Below are 21,858 nucleotides of genomic sequence, written 5' to 3'. Positions count from 1 at the left end.
CAATTGAAAATCTTAGATTTTTCACTCATAAGCACCAAGGCACAATGGGGACTCAAACACAGGATCATTAGTTTAAGAACCTAAATATTATTGTGTAAATGCCATGGGCCGCTTCTGTGTCCATCGTTTTTCTACTGGGACAAATTAAGACACTTATCATTTGAAGAGAACCGTAATCTGGGGATACAGAATCAAATTGAACACCTCATCATAATTTTTACTTTCCAAAGAAATCCTCCTTCAAATTTGAGCAATCACATGTTCAATCCGACGATGCTCATGCCAATTATCAAATATCCTGAGATTGAGAGTTTTGCTTATAATATATTTCTTATTGTATATAGTATTCTTTATTATAATTTTCTTCGAACTAAATCATGTATTGATTTGCATGTGTAAAGCTACCAATCATAGTAAATGGTATTTGTACTTATATTGAAGCACTTTATTTGAAGTACTTTATTTAAAAGAGCTTGATGCTCACACGTAAAGAACTAAATTTTATACATTTCTTAGATTCAGCACTATGTACTATCAAAATTTCAGTTCAGAAATCAGTAGCACTATCTGTAGTACTAGGCCAAATGGCTACTGTGACTATGCTTCGGCACGCCGCTTTGGGGGTCTGAATTTGAGTCCGGGTTATGACTGCCTAGATTTTACACGAGTTTGGCAGTCTCCAGAACTTCAACTGAGAATGAGGCAGCTGCCTCCTTGTGATTCTGCGTTGTACGGTTCGTACGGGTCGCAGAACTTGATTGAAGAAACTGCCCCCCCCCCGTAGATATTCGGATTGGCGGAGTGCTCTCTGCTTCTATTGGACTCCAGCAAATTTTCTCCTCTCTTATGGCAATATGCCTAGCAGATTCAGCTATAAAACTTCCTGTATCTTATTTGTTAAGGACACATGTTCCGGATTTTTCCTGATTGCGCGTTTCCGGTTGAATCTGTCACCCACAAGCAAGTCTGGACACTTCTCTGAAGCGTCTGACGATCTTAGGGTATTTTGTGAAATATATCCTGAGATCAGTTGTCATCTATCTTGCAAAATACTCTTCCTTCCCTCACTTCTAAAACACGCCCAGGTTATTCCCTCAATATATACATACTTTTCCTCTATTAGATAGATTGGAAGTCGTGTCTCCATCTCAATTAATACTGTCCATCATCCGATTCTGACCGGTGCATTCTAAAATACTCACGGTACGTTGTATTGTTCCTTCACACATTTTCCAGTTTACCATTTTATGACCTCATTCGGCAACTCGCTAGGAGCAAGAGTTAAGATCACATTACTAACCTTCCTATCCTAGGAACTCAGACAGATCTCATTCCGATAGCAAACATCTTCCCGCAATCAACGCCACGTCATCTTTTTCTTAGAAAACGTCAGTACGACGTAGCTCCGTATATATTCGTTTAACTGGATCACTTGTTACCCATCGCCAATAGTGATGACTATGAACTATCGCAGGTGATGCTCCCTCTTCAGCAGTCGCACAGTTATTGATTGCACTGGGCATCTGAAGCCGATTTCTTCCTTTAACACCTCTCTACATCCCCTCTTTTCACCAAGTTCAATTTGCCATTATGTCGATTCATTCATCGTAGTGAATTGTCTTGTAGAACACGAGTCTTCTTTCCATTCCTCTTTTGAAGGTTATATATAACATTTGTCTTTTCCTCCGAAACGATAGAAAATAAGTCAGTTAAGTTTGACAATGTTCTTTTATATATTGCTGACTTGCATAATATACATGCTTACAAGAAATAAATTTTGCTTACTTATCTTTCCACCAACATCCATATATAGGCATAAATCCTAAATAACTTTCTTTTTATAAATACGACTAAAATATTAGTTAGTGGTATGCAATTCTATTTATTACTAAAAGGTTACTAGATTATGCGAATGAATCTCTAGTTGAGAAGTATTAAAAAAGCAATCGAAATATAACATAACCCAACCCTCAATCTCAAAATAAATAAAACAAAATGAAAAGTAATATAAAAACTAAATATAATTCTAGATCTCTCTTGCTGTCTCATATGCTGTATACAGAGTCTTGCAATAATAAAACAATTCTTCCTGTGTGTGTAATATTTTAATGTGTATATATTTTATGGAAACGTTAAACATTAAGTAAATCTCGATATTTACTTCATGCTATATTTAGATATTTTTTAAAAAATATGTAGCTCCATTTTAAAGTTGAAATCAATATATAAAAAAAGGAAAGTAAACAGAAATTGACTGATCGAGCCGCAATTCCTGTAAGAAAAAAACTGAAAACTTAAAAATATATATATTGTATTTTCTAGATAGAGTGTAATATATCATAAATTTGGAGATTGACAGAAAATCTTTTTGTCTTCGAATCTAAATATGAAAGACTTGAGTAAAATTATATATGAATAACTCATGAATTGATAAATGATAAAAAATTTAATTTTACATCAATCTTTTAACCGATAAGTCAGATTTATATGTAAAATTACTTGGAAATTGTATACGAGACATTTATTATATCATTAAATTATTATGCCAAATTGTCATTTATAAAAAGATATGAATTCGATTGAATATGATAAGAATTCATAATATTTTTTGAATTTATCTAGTCACGTATATTAGCAATAACAAGCAATTTCCGTTGCTTGTTATTGCTAATATTAGGAATATAACTATATTGAATAGTGAAACGGACCATATCTTTATTACATGATTAATTTTATAATTTTTTTATTGATATGTATTATATATAGAGTTTAGAAAATACAAGTACAGTACATTCTAAAATTAGAAGTAAACCACATAGTAAAGTAGGAAAAGCTTTTATAATTTTTAAAAATTAATTTCTTCAAATAACTATCCACTTAAACTTGTCAGTAGATGTATAAAAATACATTTTATTAGCTTTTTTAAATTTATTTCAGTTAAGTGTTTTACATTCAGCATCCTCACATCAATCTCCTTTCTATGCCGATTTGATTCGGGAACAGTAAATTGCTTATAGGTAATAAATTAAGAAAATAAGTAAGATAATTTATTTCTGCAATCCTACACTTTACCAACAATTTCTCAATCGTCATTAAGGGTGAGATCGTAATCGAAATTTGACAGTATTTAGAACTATTGAAAACTGAATTTCAGATATATTTTTCAAGATTATTATGCGTAATATAATGTTAGAATATTTATTTAATATAAAATTAATTAAAAAAATAAATTATTACTTAAATCTATTAGGTTAGAGTAAATAAGGCCTAAGTAAGATATATAAATCCGAATTATTTAAACATTCAGATGGCAACTGCAGTTTGTTAGGGCACGGAAAAATGACAACATGGCCATTTCAGCAACTTCTCACAAATATACTGAAGCAAGTTGAAGTTTCTCTCTGTTAAAACTAATAACGATTAACTGATACAAAAAAGGTTAGTACAAAGTATTGTCTGCACTCTTATCTTTATGGCAAAATGTTTTTTAAATGTCATTTTAAAATTAAGAATGTGAATTCCTAGTAAACTAATTTTTGTTTCTTGTAAATTTTAAGTTTGTATCATTTTCGTTATTAAAACAGTTTCATGGATTGTAATAGTTAAGTGTAGAGTTGTGGTAAATAATAAAAATTTTGCAAGAAACATTTGAAATTTTTCAAAATTTTCAGACGTTTATTAAATAGTACCATGCTCCGCAATCTTTTCTCACGCTAATTCACTAAATTCCGTGGCACATCATAAATAAAAATATACAAAAAAAATATTAGAATTCCTGCTATCACAAACGTCAAAATAAAGATGTAATCATTGTCCCTTTTAAATCAACACGCATTTATCATATTCACGTGTTCACCATAAACTCTATATTTTCCCTCCTCTTGGAGGCATTGTGCCTGGCTGCAGAGCTCTGAAATGGCACACAAACTGCAAAAATAAAAGACATGTTTCAAAGAATTGCGGAAGGATTAAGCTAATATCGGAAACATTGTGAAACACCACACATCATTACAAAAAATTATACTTTTGTAACGATGTGCTTGTAAATAGAATTTTACTTATTTACCGAAATGCTTGTTGTTTAAGGAATCATTTGCGATTAAATGGGACACTTTTGCAAATAATTGGAGCAAAATTGCAGATATTAACGAGGTTTTAAATTTTGGAAAGTATGTTTTTGCAATTTCAAGTTATAACAAACAATAATTAACAAGAGAATTGTTTATAGTTTTAACGAATTGACTGATAATCTTATGCAAAGTAATATTCTTATTAATCTTTCTGTTCTGAAAAATGCTCTTATGGGAAAAACGGATTCTTGAGTATTTACAGAAGGCAGTGAACATAATGTATTTTAGTAAATAATGAATTTTCAATATAGATTCCTGTTTGTAATATTTATTTCCATCATAGTTGAAAAATAGTTATCTATTATTATCGGAAGAGTAAGTGCAGTTTATATTTCTTGCACCATACACGCAACAGTTAAATCCAATAGAAGGTTTTCTATTTTCAAGAATAAATGCTATAATTTTTTACCCCGGTTTATCACCACTGACGATCTCATTTCTTGTGTAAAACTGCTAATCGTTGCCGTAAATAGTGAACTGAACCATGTGACATTTTATGATCGTATGATTAAAAAATTAAATTATTAAATATGTTTAGCCTGTAATATATATCTAAAGAATATAATTCTTATACAGTAGAACCTCGATTATCCGGACTAATTGGGGATGAAGGTAGTCCGGATAAGGAAAAATCCGGATAATCGAAACAAATACTTTAATTTGTCTTTTAATGATAATACAACACGTTTTCTTTTCGATGACATATCGGTAATATTAAAAGTAAATACTGTATTTAAATCGTGATCAAATTTTCAAGAAACAAACGTTCGTATTGAATTTGGACTACTACTGACCAACGCTAACAGACTACCTATTGTTTAAAAGGCCCTCTGGTGGCGCAAGAAGACGGATTTTATAAAATAAAAAGCAGTTGAAACTGCATTTTTATGAATAAAAATTTGACAAACTATTTATCGTTTTATGACGAGTAAAATTTTTTCGTCGCGTTCGCGGCTTTTAAGTAATGCATAAACCTTCGAGGCGCGAGGCCCTTCGGACCGCGAGGCATAGGCGGTGGCCCACGTCGTCCATGCCTTACGCCGCCCTTGGTCATAGAAATGATGTAATTTGAATATAAATTATTTATAAATACATATGTCAAGTTATATTTTTATTATGACGTAAAATATATTTAAGAGTTTACGACCACTGTGCTAGGTGAGACGCTGTTGAAACAAAAAAAGTTATGCATTCCATCACGTACATAAACAGTGTCGTAATTCGCCAAGTGCAAATCAGCAAATTCGTAAAATTTTTGTTTATTTTGAACAATCCGGATAATCGAAAATCTGGATAATGGAGGTCCGGATAATTGAGGTTCTACTGTATTATACCACGAATAATAATATACGAATTATTAATATAATTCGAATATAATACCACAAAACACAAATCAATTTTCTCTTTTCATTGTAATTTTTCAAAACGGTATAAAACTATGTTCTAATTATGCAGTAAGTTCATTAATTTCTATACAGTAATACCTCGACTTACGCGAACCCGGAGTTAAGCGACTTTCAAATCTCGTCGATTCGTCTTTTGTTTGAGTGGCACGCAACTTTTGATTACTCACTCCCTCCCCACACTATTGTTCACCTTACATGTTCGGACGTGTAGCGCAGAATCGACACATAGCTACAATTTATTTTGTGTTATTTATTTCTGTGTTTGTTATATCTACGGAGACTCGAGAGACTCTATGTGGTGATTTCTTGTAACAATGAACGAATCAAAAGACGAGATAAGATTAACGAGAACATTTATTAGCTTACATACATGCGACTTGGAGTTTACACAAATTGCGAAATTATACCCCGACTTACGCGGTTGTCGCTCGGTCCCACCTATTGCGTAAGTTCGGGGTATTACTGTATTTCTAATATTTAATGTCTCACCCGCCAATGGCTTAGTGGATAAAACCACTGAACACTAGTAGTTGGTCGTGGGTTCATGCTTGGACGGGGTGGACTCGTGGAGTTTTCCGGATTTTCTTCACATCAGTAATACCTAAATAGGGGACAATTTCCAAGGACTTCTCGGGAGGCATCCCCTCGGCAGATCACCCATGTGTCGCGTTGCTGTATACGAATAAAACCTGATCTACCCTATGCTAATTTCTAACTAAGTGTCTTAATTGATGAAATGTTTACTCTAATAATGAAATGTGTGTTTTATTCTCACAAAGTAAAGCTTTTCTCGTTAATAATGCAATCCTTCCACAACTTTTTTTGAATCTGTCTTCTAATTTTGCAATTTGTGTGTTATTTAATAAACGTTTTCAAAATTGTTGAGCTATTTCTTCCAAAGTTTTTTTTTATTTTTCACAATTCTTCGCTTAAGTCGTTCTAAGGATATACGCTGTACTTTATTGAAAATCTATGTAAATGCTCCATGAATAAGTAAGTGAGAAATAGAGAGATTGTTTCCCTTAGATTTTTAAATTGCATTTATCAGGCCATGAAATCGTATATATTCTAGTCCAGTATTTTTTAATCTTTAAAAATAACGGGGTACTTTTTAATGTTCTCTAATATTCGCTGGAAATTTCACAGAAAATCTCAATCGGTATCGACGAAAAGAATATTGTATAGTAGAAAGTTTTTAATTTGTCAATGGTATTTTCCCATTTGTTATTTAATTACTTTGTACTTTGTATCTAGTTGTGAGCATTCGGCGTTAACGACAGACAAGAAAAAAGTGTTTGTGCGAGGAAAAACCCTGGTAACTTAAATTTCAAATAATTAACAGGATTTCCATTATTTTAAAATATATAGCTTATGCCAAAGCACTTAAATCCATGGCTAAATCTACAGCATTTTCATAATAGCTTAATTAAATAAAAATCTTTTTTTCATTGGATTTTGCTTTACCAAAATAATTACATTTTAAATATTGTCGCTCAAAATGTAGACAGCAAAATTTTGTCTACTTTTATTTAATTGCATACATCACTAATTGACATACGTATTATATATCAATTCAATTTAATTTATTCGATATCACTTGTAAGTTTCCTGAAACTTGGGAACGTGTAAGCATCTATTAATATAAATATCTGTCCAAATTAGTACTAATTAATCGATAATTTGTGCTGTAATTTTTCGATTTCTTCCTCAATTTAAGAATTACGATTTGAAATTTTCTATTCGAAACACTCGTGATGCATATTAATATGAGCTTTTCCAATTCGTAACTTAATTACGTTCTATAAGGTGGCTATTAGAACTTTTTCCTAGGCGAAACTGTCAATTGTTATACAGTTGGTCTATGTTCAATCCAGTACTTCACATACGCTATTTTAGCTGAATTTTCTTTCTGTTAATCAATTTACTTAATATTAACTTTTTATAAAATTGTAATTCTTTTTATATTTTAAAATGTTTTCTGCTTTATTAATGAATTTTATTAATGTCGAACGAGTAAGTGATTTAAAATCGATGGATACACATAAAACAGAAGCTTTTCGACAAAAGTCACTCTTAAGAATCTAATTACAACTAAGTACAGTAGAGCGTCGATTTTCCGAAAGTCAATCATCCGAAACGTCAATCATCCGAAAGAATTTCAGTCGGCAAATTTAAATTTTCGCCAGTACTGTGGCGCTTCAATCTTTGGCTATGTCTTGGGCTACTCAAATATTTTACGTTTTTGATACTAAATTAACATCTGAAGTATAATTTTTTATTATTTTTATATTTTTCAATATATTTATTTTGTTTGTACAAAATAAAAAAATAATTTTTAACGATACAATAGTCTTTGTTAGGCTTAACATCGACGAAAATTCAACGCGAAGCGACACGCAACGGAGAAAAATTTAGACATCGGATACGTTAAACTATTTTTTCATACGTAAATCAGTTATCCGAAATATCAGTTATCCGGACAACCCCAGTCCCCAATTGATTCGGAAAATCGACGCTCTACTGTATATCTATAAATAATGTATGCATTCCGGCTGAAAATTTAAAAATTTTCCCAGCCACTGTTAGGAAATATCCTCCAAACCCATAACTCCGCCCATGGGCATAAATGCTCATTCCTTTGCAGTGGAGTCAATTTTGAGCATCACTAGCACGTCTAATACACAATAAATAGTTCTAATTAGAAGAGATGAGGAATGAGAATGTGAATGGTACCACAAACCGTATTATCCCTGAAAAATTAAAAGAATTCGAATCTGATTCTCTCGTGATCGAAACTAAAAAATAGAACCCGTCAGTAAAACAATTTTGCCCATTATTCGGATGTATGATATGATTTTTTTTTGGCTTATTTAATATCTCATTACTGGACATTTAGATTCTGTGTATATGTGACCCATGTGAGCGCGACCTAAATTGTTCAAAATAAAAATTGAATTGAATTGGATTAGATTAATGAAAGAAGGCAATGCAACATTTGGGCGATCTAACAACTGGATACTTTCCGAGAAGACTTTCTACGGAAAATTAGCTCCTATTTAGGTGAAGAAAACCCGGAAAATTCCATGAGGATAGCTCATTTGTCAGGTGTGAAGTCGCAACCGATTACTAATGTTTAGTGGTTTTTAGCTACTCGGCCATTGGTGGTGTTCGTAAAACAAAGAGACCCGTTGCTAACACATCGATCTTCGAGCCTCTATTAACATCTCAATTAACATCTCATCTAATGTTGTTTGTGAAGAGGTTAAATACTCAGCAGCAGACAAAAATGAAGAAAAAACGAAGGCCAAGGAAAGTGTCACCCATGTGTAATTGTTCGTTTATCGATTCATAGAATTGTAGGAAACTGTCATCTCCACTTTGACGACTCTTTTTTGGAAGATTATAAGCGACAACTGTATATATGTATATCCTAAACTAATTGAAGATGAAATCGATGCAGTGGTCGTGGATTCTTTGCATGTAAGTGCATTTCTTATATCAAACAAATAAGTAGTTTTGAGAACTGGTTCTCTGTAATCTTATGAAAGTATCTGACGTAAAGAATATCTATTGAACAGTTTTAAATGTATCGTACTCCCAGAAATCAAAACAGGGACAAAATTCTGAAAAAGAAACGAACATATATAGAATGGCTATTATTCATTTTATGTTGTCATTTAAATATACATTGGAATATTTACGAAATTTAAGGAAGTAGTATTGACTGAAATCGTATTATCCTGAAACTGTATTGACAACTCTAAACGTATTTCAATTCTCCGAAACTACTGTTATTATTTTCAATTGCTCCAATTTATTGGATATTAGTTTGGATACCGCAAGATGACACAAAAATGTTGAAACGATAAAATTATTTGTTTCCATTGCCAATAGTATGACAACATTCGACTTTCGCCAGAATTCATACATTCCTAATAATGTGAAGTATACCTTTTTATTCGAAACAATACGTACGCTTCATATATTATTATTAGGCCTATATCGTAAAAATTTTTATTATATAAGCCTATATACGAAACCGTTTTAGCATTTCTGTTCAATTTATTGCTGTGCAAAATCTGCCCCGAAGTTATTTGCGTTGATCCGTTAACTCGCCAAATCGATCTTAAACGTCGCAGTTCCTTTTCTCAAATTCCTGAAATTACATTGAAAAATTTCAGAAATTTTCTAGAAATCAGCGCAAAGTTTTCCATTATAATTTATTTTGAAGTTTAACTTACATTATGAAACACTTTATTCTAATTCAATTTTTATTAGTTTTAATGCCACGTGGTGTAAAACCCACGTGGCATTATGCTCAAATATAGGAATTCGTTTGATCTGACGATAAAAATGATTTTGTGTGTTTTGGAGATATTGTTGAGCTAGAATTTTCAACCTATACATTCCCACTGTCGTCCATCCGTCCATCTGTCCTTCATTAATCTCGAGAACGGAGTTAGATGAAAATTGAGACCAGACATAGAAAGCTTAGGGGTCGGAGGAACCGATTAAGTATATACGAACTTCCGGTGTGTATAGGCAGCCACGTAAAATTTTTTTAAATTAAAAGATTATTAAAAATTTCAGTCCGACATTGTCACAATGTCATAGTAAATAATTGCTGGTTATTTTTAGTTTATTAGCCAATGATAATATAAACAAAATTGTATAAAGTAAATTGTTTTGCATTATCTTTAAGTTTTTTCATACGATATTAAAGTTATATTCCGTAAAGTTTTCCAATAAATGAATAAGTATATTATGTAGGATGATCAAAAGTCATTGTACGCTATCGTTTTATATAGATGTAGTTATGTTCAGTACATGTATTTAAAACGATAGAACACAGTGACCTTGTAAACAAGCAACATGCCCCAATAACATTTTGATCATCTTATGTTAAGTTCATTAATTAACTCCAGTCATATGTATTGTATTAACTTCATTTGTCAAAATACGATTAAAAATTCAAATTAATATTTGATCGTTTAGAAAATATCAAACCTTAAAAAGGATTAAAACGATCTTAAAAATATATACATAGGGTTAACTGATTTTTAGGCCATACTGTAGATTTACCGAGAATGGTGGAAGTTGCTTCTACTGCACCATTGTATATATGTACTTGNAAACCATTTTTTCCTATAATTTTAATTTATAAATATATTAATGTAACTCTTTCATTTATTAAAAAATTAGAATATTAATTCCCGATATGTTTTAAGATGGCAATAATTGATAATATTGGATAAGATTAATCACCTTACCTACTGAAGATTTTATTATTATATCTATAATTATAACTTCTTAATAAATAATATAATTTGTAAAATAAAATTTTTATAATATTTCAATTTAATGAATTACATATTTTCATTTCCAGATAACTTTTTGTAACAACATATCATCAAAATGTGCCAAATGCCGTAAGTTATAATTATTTTACTAAACCTATAAATATATATTAGTTATACACTATTTTAGTACATAAATTAACGTTTATATATTATGTACATAAATACTTTGAATTATTCGAATGCAATTTATTTACTGTCTTTGTTTAATTCATTAATTGCGCTTACAGAAGTATTTTATTTACATCTGGAAATTTTTATCAATGAAATTGATTTTGTCTTTGTAATTTTTCTTAGTCTCTACTGAAACCGATGCTTAGTTTTTGTTCGAAAACCGATAGAAACACTTGAATTTTTTTTTATTTTAAAGCCATATTCTATTTTATTTTACATTTATTTGTGTCTTGAAATGTTAATAAAATAATAAATTGAAAATTTTAAAGAATTCTAATTACACAGATTGAAGGCGATATATATATATTTTAATTATTAAATATAGATGAAAGAAAGTTTGGTAACGATACGTTTTCAGTTTAAATTTCGCATGGTAGAAAAATATTTCGGTAGTGCTTTGTTGACGTCGACCGACGATGCGTTATTGATTTATCATCGATGTTCGTAAGATTTTCTATCTACTACGTTGTAGACAAATGCACAATTGTTCTACCTGCTGTAATGATCTCTACTCTTTTGAATTGCTATCGTTCTTTACCATTTTCAGTTCGAGAGTCTAAAATATTCCACTCGGAAGGAAGAAGAGATTTTCTCTTGTAAACCGAAAGAAAAACGTCGACCCCCGTCTATTCTCGTGTCGACATTCCGACAAAAACAAAAGATAATTTTTAACAATTTTTGGAAAAACTTCTGTAAATATTTACAGAGAAATCGAGCAAAGTAACAAAAAAAAAAAAAAAATTGTCAGCGATAATAGAACATAGAATAATGTTTTCTTACATATATTAATATGAAATTTTCAGAGTTAAAATTTAGTAATTTCGTATTGATTGCTTCGAAATGAAATCCTGAGTCATGCACATTACTTTTATTATTTCTTTTTATAATAATGAGAAGTAGCGGTAATAAAATAAATATATGTTTATTGATTTTTTGTATTTTTAAAAAAGTGCATTATTTTACTATTTATATTTTTTCTCGTTATTATAAAAAATAATAGAAATAATACGCGTGACCGACGATTTCGATTTATATTTAATGTAGTCGTTAGGCCTACACAGGCTTATAAATATTAAAAATTATAAAAAGAAGTTTAAGAAATAAATTTATTTGTTTTATATAATTTTTGTTTGAATTTGAAATAATTGCAATTATTATTTGGAATTTGTAACGTTTGATGAAAATCCATGAAATTTTACTGCTGGTGTATATTCACATCTACAGCAGCAACAACAAATCAATTTGTTTCATAGTTTAACAAGTACATAGAATAAACTGTATTTCCTAGATTATAAGTTTAAGTCAAATTTTATGACTTTTTGTGGAGGAAAATTTTTTAAAGTAACATAAAGTTAGAAAAACAATACTAATATCGTAAAACAAGTAATGTTTGGCAACTCTACGTGTTTGCATATACTCGTACAACAATTAACAATAAGTTCAAATTCAACGCTTCTAACCGGTAAAACTCATTTGAAGTGTGACCTTTGAGCAGTACAGGCGAGAACGTCTATTGTGAATAGCGCATCACGTGGTCGGCCGGTGATTATTTTTTTGGACTGCAAGTGTAAGAACCATCGATTCTACATTGCACCTCAACTCCGGATAAGTAGAAATGGGAGAAAAAACCTCGTCTTACAAGTTAGATTCGAGGAAATACAGTATATTGCAATTTCTGTGTTACATCCTTTTAATATTTATTTAAAATAATTTGAATATGCTAACTAGAATACCGCGCGCAGTCTAAGGTCGTAATCACTTCGTGCCTAATTTAAGCAAAAGCAATTTCAAGATAAATTCGATCAACTTTTGTTGTAACCAGTATTTCATTATTCGGTATATTTCATTCGAAATCATCATAGAATCGAATAATTTAGTCTCAAATATAAAGCATTCATTTCAAAATGGAAAGATTTCCAAAGCGCTATCGTTAATGCAAGAAATGAAGAAACATAAATCCATTCCATACTTTCCCTTTTATTTTTTTTACATTACGTGAATATGGGCGACCTTTTAAAAAAGCGTATAGAACATTTAAATGATTGATACACTTAAAAGAAATGGGGCAAAACATTCGATAGTGCTCGTTTAAGAGTTTAAAGTGGTTTCGGGAACGTTTCCGATCCAAATATAATGATAAGATTATAAACAGAATGTAAGATATTAACAAATTAACCCATTATTCTAGATACAATAACGTGAAATGAATGTAAGAATGTTACTGTATAATACCATTAGCTATGATATTGGAAAAAAGAAGAGATTAGGCCTACTTGTAAATGATAAAATTTTTTCGTGTGTGTTTCTCTATGAGAAATGGATATAGGCCTATTAATGAAATATTTCTATATGAGTATAAATCTCATTCATCTGCTCATATTTCTATATGAAAAAATCTGGATATTATATTTTTGGCTTTTATTTTAGTAACATGAATTGTTTATCATAATTTAATATAGAAAAATATCAAATTTTCTATCTGTTTTGTGTTGTGTGTAATTGAAATTATGAATTTCTCTCTACAGAATTAATAGTTTTTTTTAATTTAAAGCGGGTGCCTACTGAATATCATTTAAAATGGGTTCTAACTTATTAATTTCAAGAAAGAATATATGCATTTAGAATTATCGTTAGTATCACGTTGACCTACAATACAGTAGTATCTAATTCGGTAATTGGAAATATATATTATTTACAATTGATTATTATTCCAATTAAATATTTTCAATAATTGATATTAGGCAATTAATAGCAAATTAATTAACTCCATCACTTTCTTTAGTTTTTCCTACTTTGTAGTTCTGCTCTTCCTCACTAATCTGTCATGTGCTAATTTCCACTACTATTTTCTAATCGTTAATTTTAACATCCTTGGTTTGCCTCTCTAAAAATCAAAATTTAATTTATTAAGCTTATCTACACATTTGTCTTCAAACATTCAGAACCATCTCAATCTACAGTCTCAAATGTATATATTTTTAAAAAAATTATGTCGTCACCAGAGGAAATTTATAACGTTTTACATATCGTGGCGGATGAGAAGTCTCTAAAGAAAGGTCTGCTCCGCCTTGAAATTCCGAGGTGTATAGGAAGAACAAAATGTAAAAGCATTTTTAATGTATTTAAAATAATTTTAATAAATTTTCTAACTAGTCTTTTAGTTTGTCCGTTATATCTGCAAATTCTAACTCGATCATCAGTAAAACACAAATTGGAACGTCATATGTTTTTTTTATAAAAAAATGTTAAAATCTACTGTATTTTTAAAATTCCTTGTAGGCGATTGACAGGCCGGAGCTTTTATATATATATATTTTCTCTCTAATAAGCTATATTCATTTCTTAGCGTCTATCAATCTATCTCAGCATTCTCGTCTTTTCAATCTGAATTTTCCTAATTTCATTCTGTTTTAATCTCCAACATTATGATCATTGCTGCCTTAACAACTCATAAATTTCTCTTTTAGCTTCATTAGAATTTTCTTATACAGTATACTATTTATCTACTTCCATTTTTGCCAACGCTTTTATTTTATTTATTATACCTAATGTAAACCTACATCTTACCTACTATAAATTATTTAACTCTAATAATTGGTCTGATATAATTTATTTTCTCTCCACTAAATTTTCCATTCTCTATTCCATAACCTCTTTCTAATATTTTCTAATCTAGCTTCAACTTCTTGTATAGTCTAACTAATTTAAACTAAACCTATATCTTCTGCACAGAGCTTACATCAACATGGCTTCCTATTTCTCAAAGTTTTTTTTAAATATTATGGTAAATATATAATTATGGACTTATTGGTGAATTTTGGGGTAAACTTACATAAATACTTTGAAACACACTGACTTGTTACTTTCTTTCTGATAAATATACTGAATTATTTTAATAAAATCCTCTTTTTCTCAAAATTCTTTGTGCAAAACTTTTCTTTTAACCTGGTATTTTGAAACATTTTGATCTTTTGAAAGCGTGAATTGATTTTAATGTATTTCTCAAATATTGCATAAGTAAGAATTCTATGATTTAAAATCAATCAAAAATATCCTCTTTGAAATAATATTCAGTTCTCTTATTTGTGTTTTCTTATTATCTTTTCTTCACTGTTCTTTTCAACTGTTTTCTATCATTTGACGAGATAATTTTTATTTGATATCTATTAATTAATATAGTACAGTACATCTATGTGTAAACATGCACCTAAAAAGCTACTGTAACAGGCCCGAGAAAATTTTTGTCAAGGAACTATATTAAAAAATCCAGCAACGAGTTACTTAACTTTTCCAGCAATATTTGGTGAAAGGGAAAGTACAGGGAAATACAGGGAAAGTAAATTTTAACAATTTGTATTCAATTTAACAACAATTCAATTTACAATTGAAACAATTTGTAAATATTTAAATTATATACGGGGTGGTTCATTTATAATGTCAATTGCAAATATTTTCTGAAATATACATTAAATTGAAAAAGTGTCTTAAACGAAAGTTTACTATTTTGGAGGGGCCATTTGAACCACATAGAAGTTAAGCCACCTCTTCCCCCTTGCAAGTGGGCGGGATAACTTTAGATTTTTCGACAGATCCCCACTGTTTTGCATTCGTTATTGAAAAGTAACAATATTTTATTCCTAGCATTTTTTAAAATTAATGTTAATTTAAAGTTATTAGAATTTTTAATATTTTCTAAAAATAAGGCTTCTCTCTAAAGCAGGAGTGATAGAAATGAATGAGTTTATTGAAAGAGATTAAAAGAGATTGACATTTATCATTTTCTACCTGTCAAACGCAATATCTTTTGCTACTGTCTTCGCCAACAATTGAATATGTGGTTTCAACATGACGGTTGTCCAGCTCATTATTCAGTTTGAGCTCGTCAAATTTTCAATGGGGACTGTCCTGACCGATGGACAGTACGTGCAGGGCCAGTTCTTGGACGACTCGTTTGCTAGATCTGATATCTCCAGATTTTTGTCTCTGGGGAATGACAAATAAAAAGTGCTATCACGAGGGACTACGTGAAAATATGCAACGACGTATTATTGATACTCGAGCTTCAATTAACCCACAAATTTTGCAGAGCGTTATATAGAGTTTACAACAACATGTTGAGAAATGCATTGAAATCAATGGTAATCTCTTTAAACATTTGTCGAAATGAACACACAACATATTTTTCTTAAAATTTGTATTTTTTTTACATAAATTTATAGCGGAAATTATTTATTTTTGATTTCAGTTGTTATTTCTTAAGTTGAAATGAATTAAATTATTTTAAGAAACATTTTATAAGCATTATTTTTCAAAAATACTAAAAATGCTAATGACTTTTTAAATTAATATTAACTTTTTTTTATAAAAGAGAAATAAAATATTATTATTTTTCAATAAAGAATTTAAAAAGTGGAGGGTCCCCATTTGAAAAATCGAAAAACTTAAGACACCTTTTTAATTTAATGTATATTTCAAGAGATATTTGCAATTGACATTTTAAGTGGACTATCCTGTATAATCGAATATTTTAAACAAAAAAGATCTACGGTAAATAGCAGTAGATAACCATTTATAGGAAATTGGATACCAAATTAGGTATTTGACAAGTCATATTTATTAAAATATAAATTGAATATATTTGATTGAATTATTAACACTCTTGGGAAAATGAGGATCGAACAGTGGCGTGCCGTGACATTTGATGATAGGGAAGCTGTGTTTCTATAAGAAGCCGACATCCAGGGGCAATCAGTCAATTGCGCGTCAGTGATGGTCTAGGGTCCATTCGTATCGTTTATTCGATAAGCCAGTAAAAACCGTAGACTTCTCTAAATGCATTTTTAATATCACAATTACATTCCGAATCGCTAGCCACGATATAAGGGCTACAATTAAAAATAAAATAATAAAAACTTACTTGGTGAAATAAAATGTGTGGTGGATGTACCGGTACATACCTGGTACAAAATATTCTTCAATTGTATGAATATACTTTTAAAGAAAATTATAATTAAATATAGCTTTGTAAAGAAACGTACATAAAAATATAAAATATTCTTTACTTTTTAAATCTTAAAACAATGCACTTAGTCAAATAGCTCCCTACGAGTGGCTAATGGATGGAATCGAAGACGGTTGCAGAGCGTGCATACACGCGGACTGCCAAATCCCCAGGATGCCGATACCGATCAATGTCAAATACCTCTTTTGTCGCATCACTAGTATATCTCAAAGGACCAGACAGAACTGTTGTTGATTTTAAACGTTTCTCACCATAGCTGTAAAAATCTAAATGTTAAACTTAATAGTCATTTGTTTTCTAACTAATTCGTTTTAGGACCAAGTGTCCTCAGAAATTTCCAAAATTTACAACTTTTCGGTCACTCTCGTTGAACTGGAAAAGTTTTTGTTTATATTACATTAATAATAGGAAGAAATCAGTCTCCACTGTACTCAGCTAGAGATGGTTTGGTTAAGCTTTTGTTTAAGTAAAATTTCGGCTCTTTCATCAGGGTTTTCTTTTTGTCCCAAATTACCTAATCGCTTAATTATTTAACTACTTCTTAAGTAGAAATAAGTCGAAACCAGTTACTTTCTACTCGAATATTTGTAGTCTCGGGAAAACAGTGAAAAGACAAATTTTTATGACAAACGGATACATAAATCGTAAATGCAAGGGAAAATTCTAGAGCTTTTTCTATACCTCGTGCATCTCTCTCATTCATTAAATTTAGTTGTAAATGATGCTACCAAAGTAACAGTTAATTTTTTAACATTGTACAAGAATTGTACATGTTTTTTTCTACATCCCCTTAAAGATTAGATATACGAAATCGTAATTTCACCGGTTTAACATTGAAATCCGTGAGTAATATAAAATCGGAAAGCGGAGTAAAATTATCAAATATTTTAATGGATTTTTTAAAATTCCTGTCAACTATACAGAACTATCATAAAAACATACCAGTAAATTATTATCGGTTGGGTTAAGTTATAAATCTACTCGTGATTCACGTAATCGGGCGAGGGCGGCTAACAGCTCAGAATCGGTCCTGGATAGAATTGGATGCGGTATGCGTGTAGCATCCACCCGAGGTCCTAGGCTTCCACCAGCTAAACCGGGTGAGGTTGGTGCTCTGTAAAGTGCATGCACAAATCTGGATGCTGACAATACAGCACTTCCACTCCGCCACTAATATTCGAATACACAATAACAATCTTATCTCTTTTTTTCACGTGTAGTATAAAAATTTGTAATAAGATACATAATGTGGTTATAATATTGTGCGATTATTTTCATATAATTAAAATTAATATGTATTTATTTTTTAGAAAATACAAGGGAAGCGGCGCATCCACCGCTTCCAATGACGGCACGCCACTGGGATCGAACACTATGTCAACACTATGTTCTAGCATAGAATATATCTTAATTAAAGTGTGTTTAATGGTAAACGTCTACAACATTTCAAGAGTCTAGAATATTAAGTCAGAGCCCAAATTTAGTTTCTATCTTGGATTTTTTAATAACCATAAATGTAATAAGATTTGTTTAAACATTCTACATTCATTTTATTACAATATTTGCGGTACTTTTCTATTTTATACTTTTAAATATTCTACCATTTTATTTCGATTTATTACTTACGTATGTTGATAATTCATATATTCGGATATAATTTACATTTGTCTTTTATTTGTTGGTTTATTTATAATAATAATAATATAACTTGTATTGTACAAGTTAATTAAAGTATGTAAACAATTGAACTAACAAAGAAATTCCTATATAGCTAATACCTGGAGACTCCAAATAATTTACAATACTTCCATAACTGCCAAATATCTACTGGCAGAAAATCTCCGGAACTCTATAAGATACAGAAAAAATATAGTAATTGGTTTATTTATTAACTTTTATCTGTTTTATGACTCGATAAGGGATGGACTTTATAGTTTTTGTGAGAAAAATTATATCGATCAACCAATCGAAAGAAGATATCTCCAGTCTTTAATCTACTAACTTAAGACCATTCTGTTTATATATATTTATAAAATATCGTAGAGAATAATGTTTTGCATAATTATCTATTTATCTTCCAGAAATTAATAAAATTTATGTCCGAAATTTTATATAAGCAGAATGCATTTCACTTTGCGAATAGCACGCATCCTTATGCTTTTAGAGAAGAGTAATACTGTATTTCTGTTGAAATAGTCTAGGATTAATAATAATGTTCTTTGAATTATTTAAACATTTTTACAATGTCTTTTCTCTATATTTACCATTTGAGAAATGGAAAATATTTTTCTCAATGTAAGATTGCCGTGTATATCAAATTATTTGAATCGTTACGGATGGGTGTGTTTAATTTTCAGGAAAACCCTGCAGGCAAAACATTTCTAATATTTATTTCTTTGAAAATTGGCATACTCGTGTAAATTTTGATCGGTTACAATGTTCAAAAAGCATTAACGTCTACCGTTAGGTTGCGTACACACTAGGCGTTTTTAAACGCGCGTTTTAAAGAACCAAGAGTTCTACATAGGCGTACACACTCAAACGCGCGCTTTTGGCCAAGCGCGCGTGCGTTTATAGATTTTTCTTAAAACGCGCGTTTTTCGGGCGCTTTAGTAGAACTCTTGGTTCTTTAAAACGCACGTTTAAAAACGCCTAGTGTGTACGCAGCCTTAAGGCTGGATTCTTGCGTCTTTGCAGGCAAATCATTTCTATCGTCCAATGTGAAAGTGGCAAATATGAACTACAGACCACAAAAACATTAAGAATCTTAAAACGCGGTTAGCGTACATAATTATATTCGTACATAATATAATTATGTACGAATTGTTAAATGCAATTATCGAGAAGTTAGTTATCCTTCTAGATAATTGCTTATTCCTATTAATCACATTAAAGGTAATCGGGTTACATAATTCGTTTCAAATCGCAAAATCGAGTAATTAATGTCAGTTATAATATATTAAACTTTGTAGCTTTTAAATACACCGCACGGAAAGTCTTTGTTACCTAGATTTTATTCACATTTAAATAAAAAAAACGTTGTAAAATGAAATTTTCGCGGAAAAGAGATACTTCTTCAGTTTTGAAATCTTTGAAGCTGCTGATGCTCAAAGCCGATCGTCGATTGAAAGGTTGATTCGAAAGGCGTTTTTCTTCTGTATTTGTTGTAAGTTTTTCTTGTTTAAGGACAAAATTCTTTTATTTTAACGTTCATTGTCCCTGTTGCATTTTTGTCCGTTTTTGTCCTTACTCGTTTGCAAGTTTCTTGTGCGGTGAGACATTACAACGCTTTCAAACGTTGAATGCAAATCACTGTCAAATAAATACAATACAGTATATTCGAACAAAACAAACATTTACAAATAAACACAGGCTAAATAAAACACTAAATTTTGAAAGCAAAAACTCGCACTTTTTTTCGCAAGAAAAAATTCATAATTTTTTCAAATGATATTCACAATTATTTTCACAAAAATAATCGAAATAAACACTGCAGTAGCTTAAATGTTTATGGAAAAACTAGTTCCAAGCACTCCGTGATTACTGTACACTCAAAAGAAATAAATTCCTAAAGCATAACTGTATAAACAATGGAAAAAAATATACGTAAGCTTACTCCTCCATTATATGCGAAAGTTCTAGTACAGTATATAATGGCGAACAAAGAATACTCGTTGCAGGCAACACATTACACATGCATTCAGGCTCTAGTTCAAAATTAATTAAAGCAGCTGTGACATATAACAAGATTTTTCAAGATGGCTCGAGCATCTTCGAAATACAGAGCGGTCCGTTTAGTAACATATCTGTGGCATTTTTAGAGCGACACAGTCCACGTAAGGGAGGAATATTCTGAGTTTTATAAGAGATCTTTACTCTTATGGTACGTCACCTCCCGGGGGTTGTGGCAACAGGGCTCTCTATACTATGGTATGTGAATATTTGGTAAAACCTTCCATTAGTCAGTTTTATACAAGATATCTGAACAATCAAAAGATTTATTACACAATCATAATGAACAGACTTCATTGGATACACGTGAGAAGCCATTACATATTAAAAAGTACATATCGTGAGCTGTTTCTTCACGTATATTTTATATCACATATATAGCACATTCTCATCTCGATTGGACGAGACAAGAAATGATTAGCGATCAATTTCGAAGGTCACGTGACTGTTGTTAAATTTTACAGTATATTCCATCAGAGAGCATTCAGACTTTGGAGCGAGGATGCTCACACTTTTGTCAGCTTGGCTCCTATTGTACTGTACAGTACTTCGGGAGGATATGAAAATACGAGTAACGTGACTAGTATATGTATATACTGTAGGCCTATTTACTGATTATATGATAGAACAATAAAATTGATATAAGAATGGAAACAGATAAGTATAGTATAGTAAAATTATGGGATGATGAATTTTACCGTTTCCAAGTGTGTTATAAGTTACACAGCCTTCCTAAGATATGAAAAAGTGGAGAGAATCGAATATGATTAACAACTGTATGGATGATCTGATTACTAGATAAGAAAGCGTGATGCAACGACCTCGAGCATGCTGTTAAGTGTACTCCACTGAGCGTATATTGTGTACAAAGTACAGTTATACAAAGTTAGAATAATTGTATTCTAAAGGCTAAACAACAGTTTACTTAACAGGTTTATGATAAAGTATTATTTTTGTATACATTTCGGCAACGGTTCATTTATTAAATTAAACGTCACCTTTTTATGTTTCGCTTCCCTATGGATTCATTTTTGTTT

At 30.7% G+C, this 21,858-nt stretch overlaps 1 protein-coding gene across 6 annotated transcripts in view; it reads left to right on the top strand.

Annotated features, from left to right (window-relative positions):
• The window catches only part of LOC111635966 (regulating synaptic membrane exocytosis protein 2-like), a 99,862-nt gene that overhangs the window by 71,145 nt on the left and 6,859 nt on the right, over nucleotides 1-21,858 (top strand). For 2 of the 6 annotated variants that reach the window (XR_002758465.1, XR_002758464.1), the window contains exons 14-15: nucleotides 3,308-3,438; nucleotides 10,923-10,965. Coding sequence is in view for 1 of the 6 variants with exons in the window: in XM_023381112.1 (XP_023236880.1) it covers nucleotides 10,923-10,936 (14 nt within the window). In the remaining 5 variants the exon portion in view is untranslated. Of the gene's footprint in view, nucleotides 1-3,307; nucleotides 3,439-10,922; nucleotides 10,966-18,399; nucleotides 18,428-21,858 lie in introns of those variants that run through there. The other 4 variants (XM_023381112.1, XM_023381113.1, XR_002758466.1 and 1 more) reach the window with 3 other exon arrangements.

This window comes from Centruroides sculpturatus, unplaced genomic scaffold (assembly GCF_000671375.1).
Source record: "Centruroides sculpturatus isolate CEXI.00-Female unplaced genomic scaffold, Cexi_2.0 scaffold1002, whole genome shotgun sequence".
Lineage (NCBI taxonomy): Eukaryota > Metazoa > Arthropoda > Arachnida > Scorpiones > Buthidae > Centruroides > Centruroides sculpturatus.
The sequence above is the reverse complement of the archived record's forward strand: the minus strand, read 5'-3'. Positions and strand labels throughout refer to the sequence as shown.